At 40.6% G+C, this 18,945-nt stretch overlaps 2 protein-coding genes across 3 annotated transcripts; one reads left to right on the top strand and one right to left on the bottom strand.

The window, feature by feature from the left end:
- Window positions 1-592: 592 nt before the first annotated feature.
- tbxas1 (thromboxane A synthase 1 (platelet)) lies at window positions 593-10,708 on the top strand. 2 transcript variants are annotated; one of them, XM_034223366.1, is made up of 14 exons: window positions 593-747; window positions 1,273-1,423; window positions 1,741-1,834; window positions 2,519-2,571; window positions 2,723-2,819; window positions 2,927-3,043; window positions 4,465-4,553; window positions 4,639-4,787; window positions 5,007-5,137; window positions 6,028-6,372; window positions 6,531-6,619; window positions 8,598-8,735; window positions 8,845-9,007; window positions 9,468-10,708. In XM_034223366.1, exons 2-14 carry the CDS (start codon window positions 1,323-1,325, stop codon window positions 9,582-9,584), a joined length of 1,683 nt encoding a protein of 560 aa, XP_034079257.1. In that variant the 5' UTR covers window positions 593-747; window positions 1,273-1,322; the 3' UTR covers window positions 9,585-10,708. The 2 variants fall into 2 exon arrangements, with proteins under 2 accessions (XP_034079257.1, XP_034079258.1); XM_034223367.1 differs by having other exon boundaries at window positions 599-747; window positions 1,365-1,423.
- Window positions 10,709-10,718: 10 nt separating this feature from the next.
- parp12a (poly (ADP-ribose) polymerase family, member 12a) lies at window positions 10,719-18,878 on the bottom strand. Its single transcript, XM_034223365.1, has 11 exons — window positions 18,559-18,878; window positions 17,235-17,370; window positions 16,894-17,158; window positions 16,659-16,808; window positions 14,967-15,156; window positions 14,364-14,538; window positions 13,657-13,892; window positions 13,456-13,537; window positions 12,244-12,374; window positions 11,716-11,867; window positions 10,719-11,519 (listed from the first exon to the last, which is right to left on the bottom strand). The coding sequence occupies exons 1-11, from the start codon at window positions 18,876-18,878 to the stop codon at window positions 11,263-11,265; spliced, it is 2,094 nt and encodes a 697-aa protein (XP_034079256.1). The 3' UTR covers window positions 10,719-11,262.
- Window positions 18,879-18,945: the final 67 nt, after the last annotated feature.

The following is an 18,945-nucleotide window of genomic DNA, read 5'->3' as shown; positions in this document are numbered from 1 at the left end:
TATATATATTTTTTTAATCAGTCCATATCCATATTAAGGCTTTGATATATATCCATGAGTTCTGAGAAACAGCCAAAGAAAGAGGAGTAAAACCATGAGAGATGATCAAACCTCACAGATACACACTACATTTAAAATCAATACGAATCAATCATGGTAAGAAGAAACGTAGGACTGTAATTTACACATAGCTTCCAGTATAATTAGGAACCAACTCCTGACAGGCTGCGTGCGGTATGTTGTGATAATATCACAGCAAAGGTTATTTGACCTGACGCAATGCAGGTCACAGATAGCCTATACCAAATACATTCATGAATAAATCAGTATTTTTGGGTTGAAGACAAACAAAAGGATGCCTTCTGCTCACGTACCAAAACACTTTGAAACCGAAGATGTGGGGATGTTATGATCATGATTCATTACTAAAGTATTATAAATGGAGGAAACACAGTGCTGTTTTTGGATTACACAAAACAGCTGAAGAACAAAGCCGTTGTTTGTCCGGAGGGGGGCGCCAAAGTAACATGTTGCTGCATGAGTTATACAACGCTGCCCGTCCAGTAGGTGGCAGTATGAGCCTCAGCTGTCTCTGGTGCTGCGAACTATTACAGGACGAAGAGGACTATTATGAAAACGAGCAGTATGACCATGGACTGATGTTTGCTAATGTCTTATAAAGAAGCGGGATCACATGATAACGTTACATGAAAACAGTTAGACGACGTGCTGCAGAGACATTAAAGAGTGAGTCATACAATATGCCATATTTTGTTGTAGCTAGTAACTTAGCATCACATATGACTTACAGTGACGTCTGGGTATTTAAACGCTGTATTTCACCTCAAATAAATGTAGGCTGATTGGTTAACTTTTTAAGGATCCGTAGTCAGGTTGTAAAAACAATATTCTTACGTGTTTGCTATTGAATTGTGGCATGTTGAGAGGATCCAAACGCACACACAAAGCTCAGTATTTAAGGAACCCATTGTTAACATTTGAGGTGAAAGGTGAACACAACAAAAGCAAAGCTGCTTGAACAAATCATTAACATGTGTTTATGGTAAACCAGACAACTATTGATACAAAACAAAAAAGCCTGAGAGCATAGTCCACCAAAATATATGATGTGACTGATGCGACTGATGCTTTCTTCTCTTGAAGAAGTAGGGCTTTTAAATATTGTGACATTTGAGATGTATTCTACTTGTTTAGTATTTATTATAAATGGATAGACACCGACCTGATTTATTTCTCTGTCCTTCTTTCCAGGTGCCTTGACATAATGCTGGCAGTGGAGAACTGAGAGGAGTTTTTACATTATGGAGGCTTTAATTGACTATCTAGATGTTTTCCACATAAAGGCCAGTGGACTGACGGTGACGTTTAGCCTCGGCCTCATCTTCCTGGGTCTGCTTTACTGGTGAGTGAATACTTCAAACCTCTGTGTTGGGTTGCTGCATTGGGAATTAAGTCAATATTGTGTAATATACTAATAATATAAAGCCCATTCCTTCTTGAAATGCAGATAAGCAACTTCCTCACTCATCAGATGATCCAGATCTGATTGTTACAGCTTTGCATGCTGGGTTTCAGATAGATGAGGTTCTTGAAGGAACACTTTATAATATTGTTGACCAGGGAACCAACCGGAGATTTGATTGTACTCCACTATTGTTTTGCCGACTCTTAACAGCGCTATTTTCATTCATCGATACAACTCTGTGCACTGTCTTCTAGGTATTCAATCTACCCATATTCAGTCCTTTCACGATGTGGCATCAAACACCCAAAGCCAATGCCTTTCCTGGGCAACATATTCATGTTTCGTCAGGTAAGATGACCTCTTTTGTCTTCAACTTCTGTCAGATTTGGTTTGGACAATGAAACATATTACCTACCAATGTAAGCAAAATCTTCCTTCCAACATATTATTACTGCACTACTACTGTTCTCTTTATACCTCCACCACTGCACTCTGATTATTTACTCTTCTACCAGCACTAGCTTGGCTAGCCAGTGACCTCTACTGGCTTGGCTGGGTAGTGATCAGCACTATGAAAACGGATAACTGATTGTAATGAATTGAACATCCATTATCAATTTGGGTTTTTGCACAACAGCCTACTTAAAACAACATTAAATAGCAAAAGCCATCCTGAAATCTTTTTTAATGCAGATTGTTTAGTATAATATATCTTAATGCTTAATTTAAAAGTGGTTGATCTTATTCCCGGAGATTAACTACAAAATGATATGGAAGTGGGACCTTCCTCATCATCATCCTTGTCCATTTTGTTAGATATAATTTACTTGTCATAGGTTTTTGATCAACAAGTTGGCTATCAATTATAAATATATACATCTCCCACAGTCACATCATACTGTAGTCATACTGACAACAACCCAAATAGTGATCTGTCGCTAACATGGAGTTATTTTACAACAAAAAAAGAGTTGATGGGTGATGTGCTATTTTTTTCATCTGTTCTGATCTTGTTTTTTATTTTCGTTTAAGGGTTTTTTCAACCCTATCAATGATCTGATAAAGACGCATGGCAGAGTTTGTGGGTAAATATTAGAAATACTTTCTGTATCAGCATCTGATGAAATGATGCTCTGAACATTTTTAGTTCTGTCACATTGTATAACAAAACCTACACTTCTTTTGTAAATACCCATGGTGGAAGCATTAAGATGAACTCCATTTGGTATATTTCAGGTATTATTTGGGCCGGAGAGCGGTGGTGGTGATAGCGGACCCTGACATGCTCAGACAGGTGATGGTCAGGGACTTCAGCAGCTTCCCAAACAGAATGGTGAGGACATGAAAGAAAACATTCCCATGTACACTTTGTGCTCTCTCTATGATTTAATGATGACATAAGTGCATATATCTTTTGTTCTCTCCTTTCTCTCTGTGTAGACTGTTCGCTTTGCCTCCAAGCCCATGACAGACTGCCTGCTCATGCTGAGGAATGAACGCTGGAAGAGAGTGCGGAGCATCCTGACCCCGTCCTTCAGCGCTGCCAAGATGAAAGAGGTGAGATAAGAGTGAACGCCCATTAGATGCTGCCACTTTTTAAATGCTTTTGTGGTATTGAAATTTGCAGGATAGAAGTTCAGATCATTAATGTCTACAAGAAACAGCCCACAGACATACAAGTTAAACCTTTTTACCCAAACAGTTACAGATGGAGGGAAAGAAGTGGAGTTGAAGGAAATAGAGCTCTTACTGTTTTGTAAAATATTAAAATAATTTCCGTTTCTTTTTTAAGGTCACGTTTTTTTTCTTGGGCAATGTTATTATTATGTACATGATTATAATGAAATATCAGTTTCTCGTATAACTAAAGGCTGAAGTTGGTGTAACTACGAGAAGTGTTTTTGTATCTAAGGGTGGAGAGTGGTGTCCTGGTACCGCTGATAAGCTTGTCTCTGAATGAATTTACGGCAGCGCAGACCTTCTGCTTTGATCTGCAGTAAATATCAGATCTGTACATTTTGGAGACAATATTTTAGTCCAGGAGAAAAGAGTGGAGAGGGAGTGAAAGACTTCTTTGTTGAAAAAGAGAAATTATTTCCAAGGCGTTTTGAGTTCATGGTCCATCTAAATTCTCTTTGCTGTCTACATTTTGACTTTGAATGATATCTGATCAAGTAATTTTCTTCCTTCATTGGTAAATCAAAAATATTGAATTGAATGACCTATCTTTATCTTTTTCATATCAACCTCTTAATCACACTATTTATCCTTTAAACTTCTCTTCAGCCGGGATTAACTTTGAATAGTCATCCCCACAGTGTGACTACGTCCATGCAGCGTGTGTATTGACTGTTATATCTATGAATGCCTTTTTCAACTGCGTACAGAAGTCTGAGTGTGCTCTTTATCTGTCTGTGGCACCTTTCCCAAATGATTGGTGATTAGTAGGTCACAAACTATTTTAATTGTTTACAATAGCAAACGTTCTTGTTACATTTTAACTGTACCCATAATGATCATGACTTGTCAATAGATTTTTCAAAAGAATGGTCATTTTAAAGAGGCCCTATTATGCTTCCTTGGGGTCTTCCCTTCCCCGTAGTGTGTGATATAGTTTTTTGTACATGTAAATGGTCTGCAAACCCAAACATCTGCCTGAAACACCTCCATTTTAATCCTTTATTTACTTCCGAAAATAAGCATAATAGGGCCCCTTTAAAAAAACACCTGTTTGATGTGGAGGTTGGCTAGGCGCTAGGTTCTGATATCAGTTTTTTTGTCACAAGCATACTAAAGAGGGGAAAGTAATGCAGGGACATGTTTTTTATTTATGTTTTTATGATCAATAGTTCTTTGAAATAATCAATACCAAATGAGCAGCTCGCGAGTACAGTATTCTTTCTGCACCAATCTATCCGATCCGTGTTGTATTCACTGGCAGCTTTGACGAATATCAGTGTCTCTCATTGTTCCTGTAGATGGTTCCGCTCATCAACACAGCCACCGATGCCCTGATGACGAACCTGGAAGTCTCCGCTGAGTCAGCAGAAGCCTTTGACATCCACAGGTGATCACACTCGAATGAACACAGGCAATCAGTATTATATAATCATCTTCACGGCCTGATGTTTTAGTTTGTGTGTGTTCTGCAGATGTTTCGGCTGCTTCACCATGGATGTCATTGCCAGTGTGGCATTTGGAACTCAGGTGGACTCTCAGAAAAACCCAGACGACCCGTTTGTCCGCCATGCTCAGATGTTCTTCGGCTTCTCTTTCTTCAGGCCCATCATGCTGTTCTTCAGTCAGTCCAATCTCTTTGTATTTTTATTTGTATGTGTTTATTAGAGGCATTTATACAGGAAAGCAATGTAAGCAAGTAACCAAAATATGAAAACATAGACCAGAAGAGGCGTGTTTCCCTATATATAAATGGGGTTATTGCATTTGGAGAACTTTAATCACAAACTAAATAGATTGTTATAGTTGTATTTAAATGTAAATAGTTGATTTGTGTGTCCAGTTGCTTTCCCATTCATCATGGCTCCTCTGGCGGGACTCATCCCAAACAAAAGGCGTGACCAGATGAATAGTTTCTTCACGAATAGCATCCAGAGGATCATCCAGCAGAGAGAGGAGCAGCCTCCTGAGCAGGTGAAGCTCATTGTCACTTCAGTGATTCCCACAGCATGTTAATACTTTGGGGGGCCCCCAAAGTATAATGGCTCTCCCCAAAGTATAATTTGTGTGTTTTTTGTTTTTTTTAACTCAGTGAGCACTCATTTGCATTTGCATTGGTGGCAATGAGTGCTCAGTGAGTAAAAAAAACTTTAAAAACCATAAATTATACTTTGGGGGGAGCCACCCATAAATTATACTTTGGGGGGAGCCATTACACTGGTAAACAGCCTCTATGGGCGCGAGTCCAGACCCACTTTTGGAATCAAATGATGACGTCAGTGGGATTATCTCCTTTATCAACTCCTAAGCATCCCCGGGACAACATCACTAGCCCCGCCCCTAAAAAAGTGTGAACTTGAGCCAATCAAGGACTACTACTACTAGGTCGTCCTTAGACGAGTTTGCCAACGGGTTCGCCAATCCTCACGGCCCTCCATACACTCGGCCAGCTCTGTGGAGCTTTCCACCCCCACATCCTTCCTCAGCACCTCCACGTACGTTGGCGTGGGGCGCCCTCTTGGTCGGTGCCCGTGTGTTGGCTCCCAGAGTACTAACTTGCCAGCTGGAAGTTCCTGGTGTCGATGGCAGTGACCTGCAAATGTCAGTTTCCTGGATGCCACCTTGTCACTCAGCCTGGGTAGCTCACCAGGACTAGCCCCGCTCCTAAATTTTTGAGAGATTTCTGAGGAGATTTTTTTTCACGCCGTGAAAAAAAAGTCATTCCCCCAAAGTATATTTCATTTCTGCGGGAATCACTGCACTTAATAAGCTTATAAGATCATGTATACTGTATATAAAACTTACCATTTCCTAGTTTTAACAATGTTTTAAAAATGAGTTAATTGGGTTTCTTGTGTATGCAGAGGCGTAGAGACTTCCTCCAGCTGATGTTGGATGCACGAACCAGCAAGGAGCATGTGTCTTTGGAGCACTTTGACTCAGAGAAGCACGCTGCTGAGCTGGATCAGAAGAACCAGCTGTCGGCCTCAGATCAGGACGACCGTCCGTCCCCACAGGAGCCCCCCACCATGCGCCCACAGAAAAAGATGATCACTGAGGATGAGATTGTGGGCCAGGCTTTTGTCTTTCTGCTGGCAGGCTACGAGACCAGCAGCAACACGTTGGCCTTCACCTGCTACCTCCTGGCCATCAACCCCGAATGTCAACGCAGAGTGCAGGAAGAGGTGGACAAGTTCTACACCAGACATGTGGGTGTGACGCCTTACGGTTTGATATCGTCTCATTTTCTTCAGCTACTAACCACAAGATTTAAGTTTCAGATGTAATTCATGCACACATTTGCTCATTCTGTTTTTAAAATGTACTGAAATTGTCCTGATTTGATCTTATCTTCCTTGCATTGTAGGAGTCAGCGGATTACACAAATGTCCAGGAGCTGAAGTATTTAGACATGGTGATAAGTGAAACACTGCGCCTCTACCCTCCAGGATTCAGGTAAATCCAGAACATTCAATGAGGATAAGATAATTTCTGCAGAATGAACAGGGTTAACTACTTCTCTACATACAAACATACAGTATATGTTTTAGTTTTTGTATTTAATAATACAGAAATCAAATGGAGGAGAGAAAGGGAATAATACATGCATTTTCTTTTTCTTTCCCTTAACTGTCAAGTGGGAACTAAGTATCTTTTGTACGTTTTGTGTCTCTCTTATTTTCCTACGATACTGCAATGATTGGCTGTTAATAAGAAAATATGAAGGACAGAAGATGATCACTGAGGATGAGATTGATGAGAATAATATTTCTATTTATTTATTTTTTGAGAAAGGGACAGGTAATATATTACAGGTATATTACAGGTATATATTATTTTCTTCTCCCTGCTCCTTTTCAGGGATTTACAGAGACATGTTTTGTAAATAATTGTTATACATTGAACATTACATTACATTGCATTTAGCTGACGCTTTTATCCAAAGCGACAATAAGTGCATTCGACCAACAAGATACAAACTTGAAGAAAACAGAATCATATAAGTACATCAGGTTTCATAGAGCTAAAACATTTCAAGTGCTACTCAACTGGCTTTAGATAAGCCAGTCCTTTATAAGTGCTTTGTTAGTAATTCTATCGCTCGAAGTGGAGTCGAAAGAGATGAGTTTTCAGTCTGCGCCGGAAGGTGTGTAAGCTATCTGCTATCCTGATGTCAATAGGGAGCTCATTCCACCATTTTGGAGCCAGGATAGCAAACCCACGTGTTTTTGCTGATGGGAACTTGGGTCCCCTTCGCAGTGCGGGTGCAGCGAGCTGTTTGGCTGATGCAGAGCGGAGTGCACGTGCTGGGGTGTACGGTTTAACCATGTCCTGGATGTAGGAAGGGCCAGATCCATTTGCAGCATGGTAAGCAAGTACCATTGTCTTGAAGTGGATTCTAGCAGTTACCGGAAGCCAGTGAAGGGAGCGGAGGAGCGGCGTGGTGTGGGAACATTTAGGAAGGTTGAAGACCAGACGAGCCGCTGCATTCTGGATGAGCTGCAGAGGTCGGATGGCACATGCAGGTAGACCAGCCAGGAGGGAGTTGCAGTAGTCTAGGCGTGAGATGACGAGAGCCTGGACCAGAACCTGCGTCGCTTTCTGGGTCAGGTGGGGACGTATCCTCCTGATGTTGTAAAGCGTGTATCTGCAGCAGCGGGTTGTAGCAGCTATGTTTGCAGTGAAGGATAGTTTGTTATCTAGGGTCACACCCAGATTCCTTGCAGTCTGAGTCGGGGAAACAACTGAGGTGCCGATGTTGATTGTTAGGTCAAGAGTGGGACAATCTTTTCCTGGAAGGAAAAGCAGTTCAGTCTTGTCATGGTTGAGCTTGAGGTGATGAGCAGACATCCACTGAGAGATGTTCGCTAGACAAGCAGAGATGCGTGCGACGACCTGGGTCTCTGAGTGGGGGAAGGACAGAATTAATTGGGTCTCGTCAGCGTAGCAGTGGTAAGAAAAACCATGCGGGCTAATGACTGATCCGAGCGAGTTTGTGTACAGGGAGAAGAGGAGGGGACCAAGAACAGAGCCCTGAGGGACCCCTGTAGTTAATTGACAAGGGTCGGATTCGGACCCTCTCCAAGTTACCCTGTAGGTACGGTCTTTGAGGTATGAGGTGAGGAGGGAAAGTGCAGAGCCTGAAGCTCCAAGTTCTTGGAGAGTGCGAAGGAGGATCTGATGATTCACCGTGTCGAATGCAGCAGACAGGTCCCAGAAGGCTGATGACAGAGGAGAGGGAGGCTGCTTTAGTAGTGTGCAGTTCCTCAGAGACAGCGAGGAGGGCAGTTTCTGTTGAGTGACCTGCTTTGAAACCAGACTGGTGCGGATCCAGAAGGTTGTTCTGATGGAGATAACAGGAGAGTTAGTGAGTGAGTTTGTGCATACCTTGAACGGAACAAATCAAAATGAAATGGTATTTTGCTCTCTACAGGTTTGCGAGAGACATCGACGAGGACTGTGTGGTGAACGGACAGTTCCTCCCCAAAGGAGCAACTCTGGAGATCCCCGCCGGCTTCCTCCACCAGGACCCCGAGCACTGGCCCGAGCCGCAGAGCTTCATCCCTGAGCGGTAGGGGGCTGTTCTTACAGGAGATAAACTATAGAGACTGCAACCTGTGACTCATTGTTTAAAATCTGGGGTTAGTGTTAGGTGGTAAAATACCTGCATTTATCTCTAGATTTACACCAGAAGCTAAGGCCAGTCGACATCCCTTCGTATACCTGCCGTTCGGGGCCGGACCCCGTAACTGTGTGGGAATGAGGCTCGCCCAACTGGAAATGAAGATGGCTTTAGTTCGTATATTCCGCAAGTTCAGCATCGTGGCCTGCTCTGAGACCAAGGTGGGTTCCAACACTAAGGATAACAATCTCTTAAAAACAACAAATCTAAAAAATTATTGGTTAACACGAGACACATTTAAACACTGAGCAGAACTGCAAGAACACTGGCCAAAGCACAGCGGTCATGTTTTATCAACACTGCTTCCATTCCTACTGCTATTTATTTAATTTGTTTACTTTATTATTTGCCCCTTTTGTTTGTTTGTTTGTTTGTTCACCATGTAAAGCGGCCTTGGGTCCCTTGAAAGGCGCTATACACATTGAATCTATTATTATTATTATTTATAATTAATTATCAATAATACAGTTAAATTATTGTAATTTGCACCAACTGAACCGTCTATAATTACTAAGGTTGTAATCAAAATGTGATAATCGTTCATCTATTTCCATGCGTGGTTATATATAGAGTATATGCTAAAATGTTGCTTTTTCATATGGTTTTCATGTCTTTGTTCAGGTTCCTCTTGAGTTGAAGTCAGCAAGCACCCTGGGACCTAAAAATGGCATATTTGTGAAAATTGAAAGAAGAGACGCTGGAGAAGGCGAAGTGAATTCTCCGCCAGCAGACAGTTAGAGAGAGATATCACCATGGACGGTACAAACCTGATGAACCGTTACAAAGCATACATATTCAATAGTTATCTTATACAAGATTGAAACTTTGCATTTGAAGGGGGGTGCTGCCTGAGCCGGGGGGGGGTGGCATTGGGATATATATTTTTTAAACCCTCTGGAGCAGAGAGAGGAGCTGTGGATTATTGTTATTGATTAATGCATCAGTGTTTCTTAGGGTCAAAAACACTAAACTCACAACTTAAAATGAAAGTGTTTAGTTTATTTGATAAAAGAGCACATTTTCGTGTGAAAAGTGACAGTAGATATAGATTAGTTGCAATTTGGTGCTATATATATATTTAAAAAATGTATTTAATATATTTAGCGCCCCTCCAAGACAATGGTATGGGAAACACTGCTGTATTTCTCGATGATAATGCATGGTTAGTGCCTTTCTTTTTGGTGAGTGAACTTTAAAGGGTACTGAAGACGAGACGTGAGTAAAAAAAAGAGTCGAGCGAATAAAGACGCACTGCATAAAAGTCTGTGAAATGAATGAATTCACCTCAACTATTTGTCTTCCTTGCACTGTAGAATTAATTTATTTTATTGATATGCAAGTGCATTTAAATATTTAAAAGGGTGTTATGGTCTCTACAAGTTACTGCTGTTGACTCCAGTCTTACACAATGCTGTCACGTTACATCTTTAAACCCCTTCAAAGGAGAGCTGCTATTTTACAGTGAGTGGTTTTAAAGGAAATCCTCCTGTTTTTATTTTCTGATGACTCAGCATTTATAAAATATCTCACAATAGTAAACAAGATGGAACTTGTTAGTCGTGGAGTAAAAACATTTGATTAAATGTCTCATTTATTATTCTTTACACTTTATTGAAATTATGGTCAATCTTATTTAGAATTTTAGACAATTATTTGGAAGTTATTTTATGAAACATGGGAATTAGAGCCCTGAATAAATTTGAATTGTAAATGTATACAATAAGATGTGATTAATTGATGATTATACATGTAGCTGCTATGATGAGAGGCACAGGGCTGAACATGCCTTTCTGAATGATGTACATTTAAAATGGGTTGAATGGCACTTGTGTGTAATTAAATATTAACATGTGAAAATCAGATCACTCTTTGTTCTGTTATATACGTTGTTCACTTTATTGGCAATTTGTAATATATCTTCTACACAACAAGGCGATTTAATCTAATTTCATATAACACCAGACCCTCAGATTCCTTTATTGATCAACAACAACGACCTGTAGCAGACAGCAATAGACACTAAACACAAGAATATACTTTTTTTTTGTTTCTATACATTCTGCAAGAATTTTCTGATACACTTTACTAATTACTTAACCTCAAACTATTATATCAATACTAGTTAATACAATGATTATATTGCATTCAATACTTTTAATGATAATCTGTGTCATATATTTAGTTTTCGTTGTACTGTTTCTGTTGTAATTGTATGTAAAGCGTCTTTGAGCATTAGGAAAAGCGCTATAGAAATCCAATGTATTATTATTAATATGTATTTTTGCATTGTAGCATTACAACTATAATGAAGACTTCTTCCACCGGTGTTAAACATCACAAACCTTAACAAAGCCCCCGGCAGTTTCCATTGAAGTATACAGTATCCCATAATAAAGATTTACCCCAGCATTGTGACTCAAGAGTAGTCGATAATATACTCGGGATAGATCTGTTGTTTCTCAAAGACAACAAAGATGCTGGGGTCGCTCTTGCTGTCGACACAACTGTCATAGAGGTCTTTGCCGCTTCCTTTGGGTGGGGGTCGGACGTAGCTGCTGCTCCCCCTGGTGTAGTCTCCGATCAGCACCAGAGCAACAAACATTATGTTGTTCTGTTTACTTTTCAACGTGGCATATCTGTGCGAGTAAGACGCATCTCTGGCAAAGTAGCTCCCTAAGAAAACAAGAGAGCGTTAATACTGACAAGTGTGATAGTGAAGGCTCTGTGTCTACCGTCATGTTAAGCTTCAGAAGTCCCATGAACATATACAACACAAATGCAACACAGAACATTTTGGGCAAAGAAATATCTTTTGTGGTCTACATTGTAAACTATTCATCATACTGCATTTCTGGAATGGCTGCTTTACCTTTGCCGTAGGCCGTGCCGTGGACCCCACACATCCTCCAGTCAAAGTTTTGCTCACATATTGCCTCAATCAGGGATTCTTCTGTCCCGTGGAACAAGTACTGCTCATTCACAGTTTTCCCTCCATTCCTCATCTTCATCTGCTCTTTCTGCCTGAAAACACAACGTAGAAAACAGAAATGTATTAACTTCTCAACCCTATGATTTTGGTCAACTCCTGAGAATTGCTAAATGCTACGCTACATTCATCAGCTAATCTCTAAATGTGTCTGCTGTTTTAGAGGTTTTTTCAATTAAAACTGTTTAACAGCTTAACACAAGACCCTGAGAGCAGTGGGAGGACACTAAAACAGTACAGTTTACAGTACCATATTAGCTCAAAATCACTAAGGCTGAGAGGAGCTGCAGATTCAGGTGATAACATCGATACAGGTTCCTTATTACAAGACAAGTGATCACTCATTTTAAACATACATATTATATATTCATGAGATAATAATACTGGTATAGCTGCTTAATGCCAATTTACCACTGAAAGATTTTCCACAGAGAGGAGTTCTGGATCCTCTGTATTTTGTTGATTTTACTCTGTGGCATCGTGCGCTTAAACAGAGACTCAATCATCTGATACTCCTTCCCAGATTTGGAGAGGAGTACGAGCTGGAAGATAAAAGTACAGTGCAACAAAAAAAAGTGTCATAAATATTCAATGTTCAAGACAAGAACACATTTAAATATTACAGAGTGTAGCACTGCCACCTCAGTTGAGGGCAGATTGAGAACTGGACCAAGCTAAAATTAGCAGAGGTGGAAGAAGTAGATCCTTTTCTTAACTAAAAGTACTAATACTGCAATGCAAAAATACTCCATTACCAGTAAAAGTACTGCACTGAGAACCGTACTTAAGTAAAAGTATTTAAGTATGATCAAGAACATTTACTTCAAGTATTAGGAGTAAAAACACTCGTTGCTAAATATTTATTTAAAAATGTAAAGCAGATCATCTTGAAAGCTGGGACTGTATAATAAATAATAAAGCAATAAGTAAATTGCTGCCCATTCATTGTCAGTGGTTTACTTAAATATCATAAACAACTTCAAAAATAATCTGAGTTGTTGAAGTAAATTGTAACTAAAGAGTGTTGTAATGAAGCAAAAAGTACAACATTCCCTAGTATAAAGGGGTTCTTAAAGAAAATACTTATGTAAAGTTCAACTACTTCAAATGTGTACTTAAATACAATACTTGAGTAAATGTACTTAGTTAATGAAATGTAGCTGAAGTAAAAAATTATGAAAATCTGGTAAACTCTGCAGTACACAGCAAGCTGCCTCCTCCTTCCTCCTCTACATCACTCAGGAGCAGCAACATATCAGGAGCATTTGGCATTGTCAGCATCACCTCACTGCACACCGAATGTATCTGACTGCAGAACTAAAGTCCCCATCGTCCTTCCTCTTTACTTTTAAATAGATATAATGATGCAACCCCGTTTACACTTTCCCTGATTGAGCAGCTGATCTACTCCAACATCCCGGAGAACGGCACAACAAAACAAAATGGTGACCCTGTTTCAATAGACCATACTCTTATAAACAATTTTAAAAAGCTCATTAAACTGTATATTTTGTTTAACCATTGGGCTAAAATGTATAAATAAACAATCGTAAAAACCCTGCTTTTTTTGGAACAGGGAGAAAAGCAGCCCTCTGTCATACAGTATATTCTAATGTAGGATACCTTGTGTCCAAAATCCAGTATGGCAGTCTTGTCCCAGTTGGGGGGGAAACTGTCAGCTGTGGAGGAGCTGGGTGATGACCCACTATAGGGAGACACACATAGGAATGTTCTGACTATTGAAGTCACTTGAGACAAGGAGCACTTCAAAACAGCAATGTTAGATTTGAAGCATAATCTCCATTTTAAACCAATAATAAATACCTCTTTAGCTTCACCTCCACGTCATGACCCGACACAAAGACAGGCCTCCGTCGGACCTCCCTCTTGGTCTTAAACTTGACATTCTGCTGATATATCCCCTGTGCTCCCAGGGCACTCTTGTAGTGGAGGATGTACTGGTGGTTGCCAGCACCAAAAGGAATCTCAGTATCTCTGTCTGCCAGGTACACATTCTCCAGAGTCTGAGAGGTCACAGAGGCTGGCCTGTCACCATCTCCCTGCAGAACAAAGGGCCAGTGATGAGATGGAATTGAATAGTAAGAAATTAGAAGAGGAGCTTAACAAATCCAAGTCTAGTTGTTGCCTCGGTCGGGTACTATAAAGGGTAAGAGGACACATAGCTGCACCTTCTTTATGAATTAAATTAAATTCAACTGTTTTATCATTGCAAAGAGTACTGATACAAGCAAATACACTGAGTATCTAACCATGAGTGCAAATGCAGCAGTAACATGCAGTGTAATGTATAGTATAAATACATATTTTTTAAAGTATATAAAATATGAACAGCATACATGGGTATGAACACTATGAGACCATAGAGTTGTGTAAATTAAGAAAGTATAATATATAGACATTATAGTCAGAATAAATATGATAAACCATAAACTGTTTTGGGCATTTTTATAAATAAATATAAGTACACTATAGCAGATATAGCTGATATATTTGGTTATGGTTTGACTGACCTGTCCATACTCCAGCCATTTCCCGCTCTCATCCTTCCAGTACCAGAGCCACTGTGTGGTGAGAAGGAAGTGGGGGGGCTTTGAGACGGAGGAGGATGTGGACAGGCGGCGGACTGGAGACCCTCCGTATGTCATGGTCATGAAGTCTACTGACTGCCCAGCGGGGGCTGCCGAGCTGAAAGCAAGCAATGTAAGCAAATCACAAGACATTTCTAAATAATAAATATTGAATAACAATAGTCAAATGCACTTCCTACCCTACATCAACAAATATGTTATCTATAAAACGTAACTGTTCCATCAGTAAAATGTAACCTACCCAGCAGTTTATAATGAAAACGCCTTTTTTACTGGCTGCATTCAACACATTTATACATCAATAATTACGATCCAATAATATAATATATATTATTATGAAATGGGCCAGTGTGTAGAGTGATTATCTTTTCATACTTCAAATACATTTTGTTGGCAATAATTCTACAATTTTGCTTAAGTAAAATGTGGATTGCAGGACTTACTATTACGGGAGAATAACAACACTTGTTACTACTTTGTACTTTGTCCACTTTCTAATTGTGGTCTTTTTCTTCAGACATGCACCTTGTTAATGACAGGTATCTCAAAATGCCTAAGGGGGCGGCTGGTGGCTCAATGCAGCTTGTGTCCTGTCCTGGGTCGCAGTAGGCCTTCTCAATGTCTTCCATGTCAGGCAGGTCCTTCCAGGTCACACCATCACGGTCTAACACCTGCCATCTATAAGGCCGGGGCCAATGGACACGAGCACACTTCTCTGGGGAAAAACAGTGATAGAGACACACTCATTAAACATCTAGGGTTGCACAAGGAATCAACATTTTATCGAAACTGCAATATGGACTAGTAAAATATTACATTACATTACATTTAGCTGACGCTTTTATCCAAAGCGACAATAAGTGCATTCGACCAACAAGATACAACCTTGAAGAAAACAGAATCATATAAGTACATCAGGTTTCATAGAGCGAAACATTTCAAGTTCTACTCAACTAGCTTTAGATAAGCCAGTCCTTTATTAATATATAAGTGCTCTGTTAGTAATTCTTTGTTAGTAATTCTATCGCTCGAAGTGGAGTCGAAAGAGATGAGTTTTCAGTCTGCGCCGGAAGGTGTGCAAGCTTTCTGCTGTCCTGATGTCAATGGGGAGCTCATTCCACCATTTTGGAGCCAGGATAGCAAACCCACGTGTTTTTGGTGATGGGAACTTGGGTCCCCTTCACAGCGAGGGTGCAGCGAGCTGTTTGGCTGATGCAGAGCGGAGTGCACGTGCTGGTGGGGTGTACAGTTTAACCATGTCCTGGATGTAGGAAGGGCCAGATCCATTCGCAGCATGGTAAGCAAGTACCATTGTCTTGAAGTGGATTCTAGCAGTCACCGGAAGCCAGTGAAGGGAGCGGAGGAGCGGCGTGGTGTGGGAACATTTAGGAAGGTTGAAGACCAGACGAGCCGCTGCATTCTGGATGAGCTGCAGAGGGCGGATGGCACATGCAGGTAGAACAGCCAGGAGGGAGTTGCAGTAGTCTAGGCGTGAGATGACGAGAGCCTGGACCAGAACCTGAGTCGCTTTCTGTGTCAGCTGGGGACGTATCCTCCTGATGTTGTAAAGCGTGTATCTGCAGCAGCGGGTTGTAGCAGCGATGTTTGCAGTGAAGGACAGGTTGTTATCTAGGGTCACACCCAGATTCCTTGCAGTCTGAGTCGGGGAAACAACTGAGGTGCCGATGTTGATTGTTAGGTCAAGAGTGGGACAATCTTTCCCGGAAGGAAGAGCAGCTCAGTCTTGTCAAGGTTGAGCTTGAGGTGATGATCAGACATCCACTGAGAGATGTCAGCTAGACAAGCAGAGATGCGTGCGACGACCTGGGTCTCTGAGCGGGGAAAGGACAGAATTAATTGGGTGTCGTCAGCGTAGCAGTGGTATGAAAAACCATGCAGGCTAATGACTGATCCGAGCAAGTTTGTGTACAAGGCGAAGAGCCAAGAACAAAATATCCAAATCGCCTTAAGGGCAATATTCGGCAGAGGCAAAGTCCCGGCCTATAAAATGTATTCAACAGACTTAATTAAAAAAGTCTTTGCTTTTTACAGTTGCTCTTAAAAAGAAACAAACACACTATGGTCATTGTAATCATTTTTGATGATGATGAGAATGTGAATTAGGTTTCAAAAATTGACATCCCACCTATTGTCGCGAATCATGACTTTGTGCAGCCTTAACATCATCTTCTCTTTACGAATATTTTGAAAAGTTACCTTTGAAGCTGCAGTGTCTGCGGATGAAGAAGAGACAGATTTCATCCCTCTCTGCATCGCTTATGGCTTTAGATGGACCAGCAGAAGTAGTTGGGGGTCCAGGGTTGTTGCGAGATGGTTGCTGAGTCGGGGTTCTCGCGACTGGCAGCGCTGCAAGAGAGTAGACACACAAAAATCAAATATATTGCGAAGACTACAACTCACTTAAGAACGTTTATTTATTAAAGTCCTTTACCGAGAACAGCAGAAGATTGTCTCTCATGTTGACCCGTGATGATGAATTTATTTCTGTAGATCTGAAGAAGGTTTGTAATATTTTCCTGACTGAATCCTCGGAAAATCTTCGTTCCATTGGCATCAACAGTATGTGTTCTTTTGCACGAGGAGCCAAATTTACAGTCACCCTGCAGATAGTGCAGGCAGATGTGGAGCTTGGTGCAGGAAGTGGTGAATTTGCAGGAACCGTGCACACTGTTGCCTTTATTGTAGTGCTGGCAGATCTAGAAGGGGTGACTATAACATTAGGATGTGCATTTTTTTTTTTCTACAGAAAAGCTGCCTACTAAAACCACCTACCTCAGGCAGCAGATATGGATCATTCTGCAGTAACAGCTGGAACAACTGTTTCTCCTTCAAGTCCTGAAGACCATATTTTTTCAAAAGCTCTGCATTGTTTGGAAAAGCCAGGCTATGGGGATTTTTACACTTTGCTCTGAAATATAAGAGAAGGGATAACATAGAGCTCAGTGAAAGGCTTTTTATGGAAATAAATGAAAAAACGTTGGCTTCTGAAAATATGCAGGCACCTAGAGATGAAAACATTGTTTTTTCTTTTCATGTTTTGTCATAATAAAGTTGGGTTGCTGTCAAAACATGTCTTACATGCGTTTTCTAATATGGGACAAAATCAACTCGATAATGACTCCCACTTTCTGCTATATTGTTATTTAAATCAAACTTTTCTTACAAGTAAAATATTGGCCATAACCCCTTTCAGTCTAGAGAGGGTTATACAAGGCTTTATAAGTGTTCTACACTTTGCTCAGTTCACAGAGTGGGTTATTCAGGTTCATGTTATGATGCAAACTACTGCCATCTCATGGTCCAAAAAAGGACTTACAGTTATTGTCATTTTTAATGATCTAGAAGAAAAGGGTTACACATGTTTGAGTCCTTCTATGTCAAGTTAGTTTGTATTCCTTCACAGCCAAAAATAGACTGTCAAGCTATGTAATGTTTTATATTTTTCTTTAAAAAAAATGTAAATACATTGAGCTGTAGGCGAAGATCATGAAGCTGTATAGAGCATAGGTCAAAGAGTCCTGATGACTTTCTGCATTATTTCTGGTTGTGTCAAAGCAAGTTATTCAATCAAATGTGTTCAATCCTGTCTGACTGTATCTGTGTGCAACTGTGCATACACCTTTAAGAGCCCCACAGCTGATTTCATGTAGGCTACTCTGGATTACATTTCTGCTACTGGGTATTAGGTCACCAAGTTAAATGCAAAGGTAACACATTAAAGATGCCAGTTGTCCTGCCGCGAAGTGAAACAAAACCAGCAGAAAGAGGAATGTTGAGCTGCAACCAAGAAACAAAAGTGAAAACACATGTGTGGGTGTCCTTTTAAATTTTAAAGTACTCAACCCCACTTTGCTTCTACAGCTCTCTCTCCTTTCTCAATACACGTCCTTTAAACATATGATACAATAGTCTAGCCTTGACAAATTAAGCGTTTAAACCTGAACAGTTGACACCCATTTATTTAAATTGTATTGAACACTAATATGTACGACTACTACCACGTTATTTCAACTCAGGGTAGGCATTTCCTACTGCTTTACAAGACAACATAACAAAGCCTCAAAATGAAGGCTATAGCACAACAGTAGCAACTCACCCGAACGTACAGTCTCCACAGACGTAATACCTGCACAGGTGTAACCCGTCGCACTGTGCACACTCTCCGGGTTTCTTCTGACAGAGACGCAGGCTGGTTTTAGCCACTATCAGACTGTCCGGGCTGATTACTTGGCTGCCGATGGCCTTCTGCTTTCCTTCTTCAATGGCTATTTTACCGTCGTCAAAAATGACACTCCGCAGGACTTGAGGCGCAGCAGTGAAAGACTGTGCAATCTTCTCATCAAGGTGCTTGAAGTCCAAGCAGCCATGGTGGTCGCACAGGGTCTTGGTGACAAACTTAGAGATGAGTAAAGTCATACTTAAATGAGTTTCGGCAAGTCAGCTAACCAGTTGGTTCAGCAGACTGACCTGATTTGATACATCT

Source organism: Gymnodraco acuticeps, unplaced genomic scaffold (assembly GCF_902827175.1).
Source record: "Gymnodraco acuticeps unplaced genomic scaffold, fGymAcu1.1, whole genome shotgun sequence".
Classification (NCBI taxonomy): Eukaryota; Metazoa; Chordata; class Actinopteri; order Perciformes; family Bathydraconidae; genus Gymnodraco; species Gymnodraco acuticeps.
Note: the sequence above shows the minus strand (reverse complement) of the source record. Positions and strands in the feature narration are given on the sequence as shown.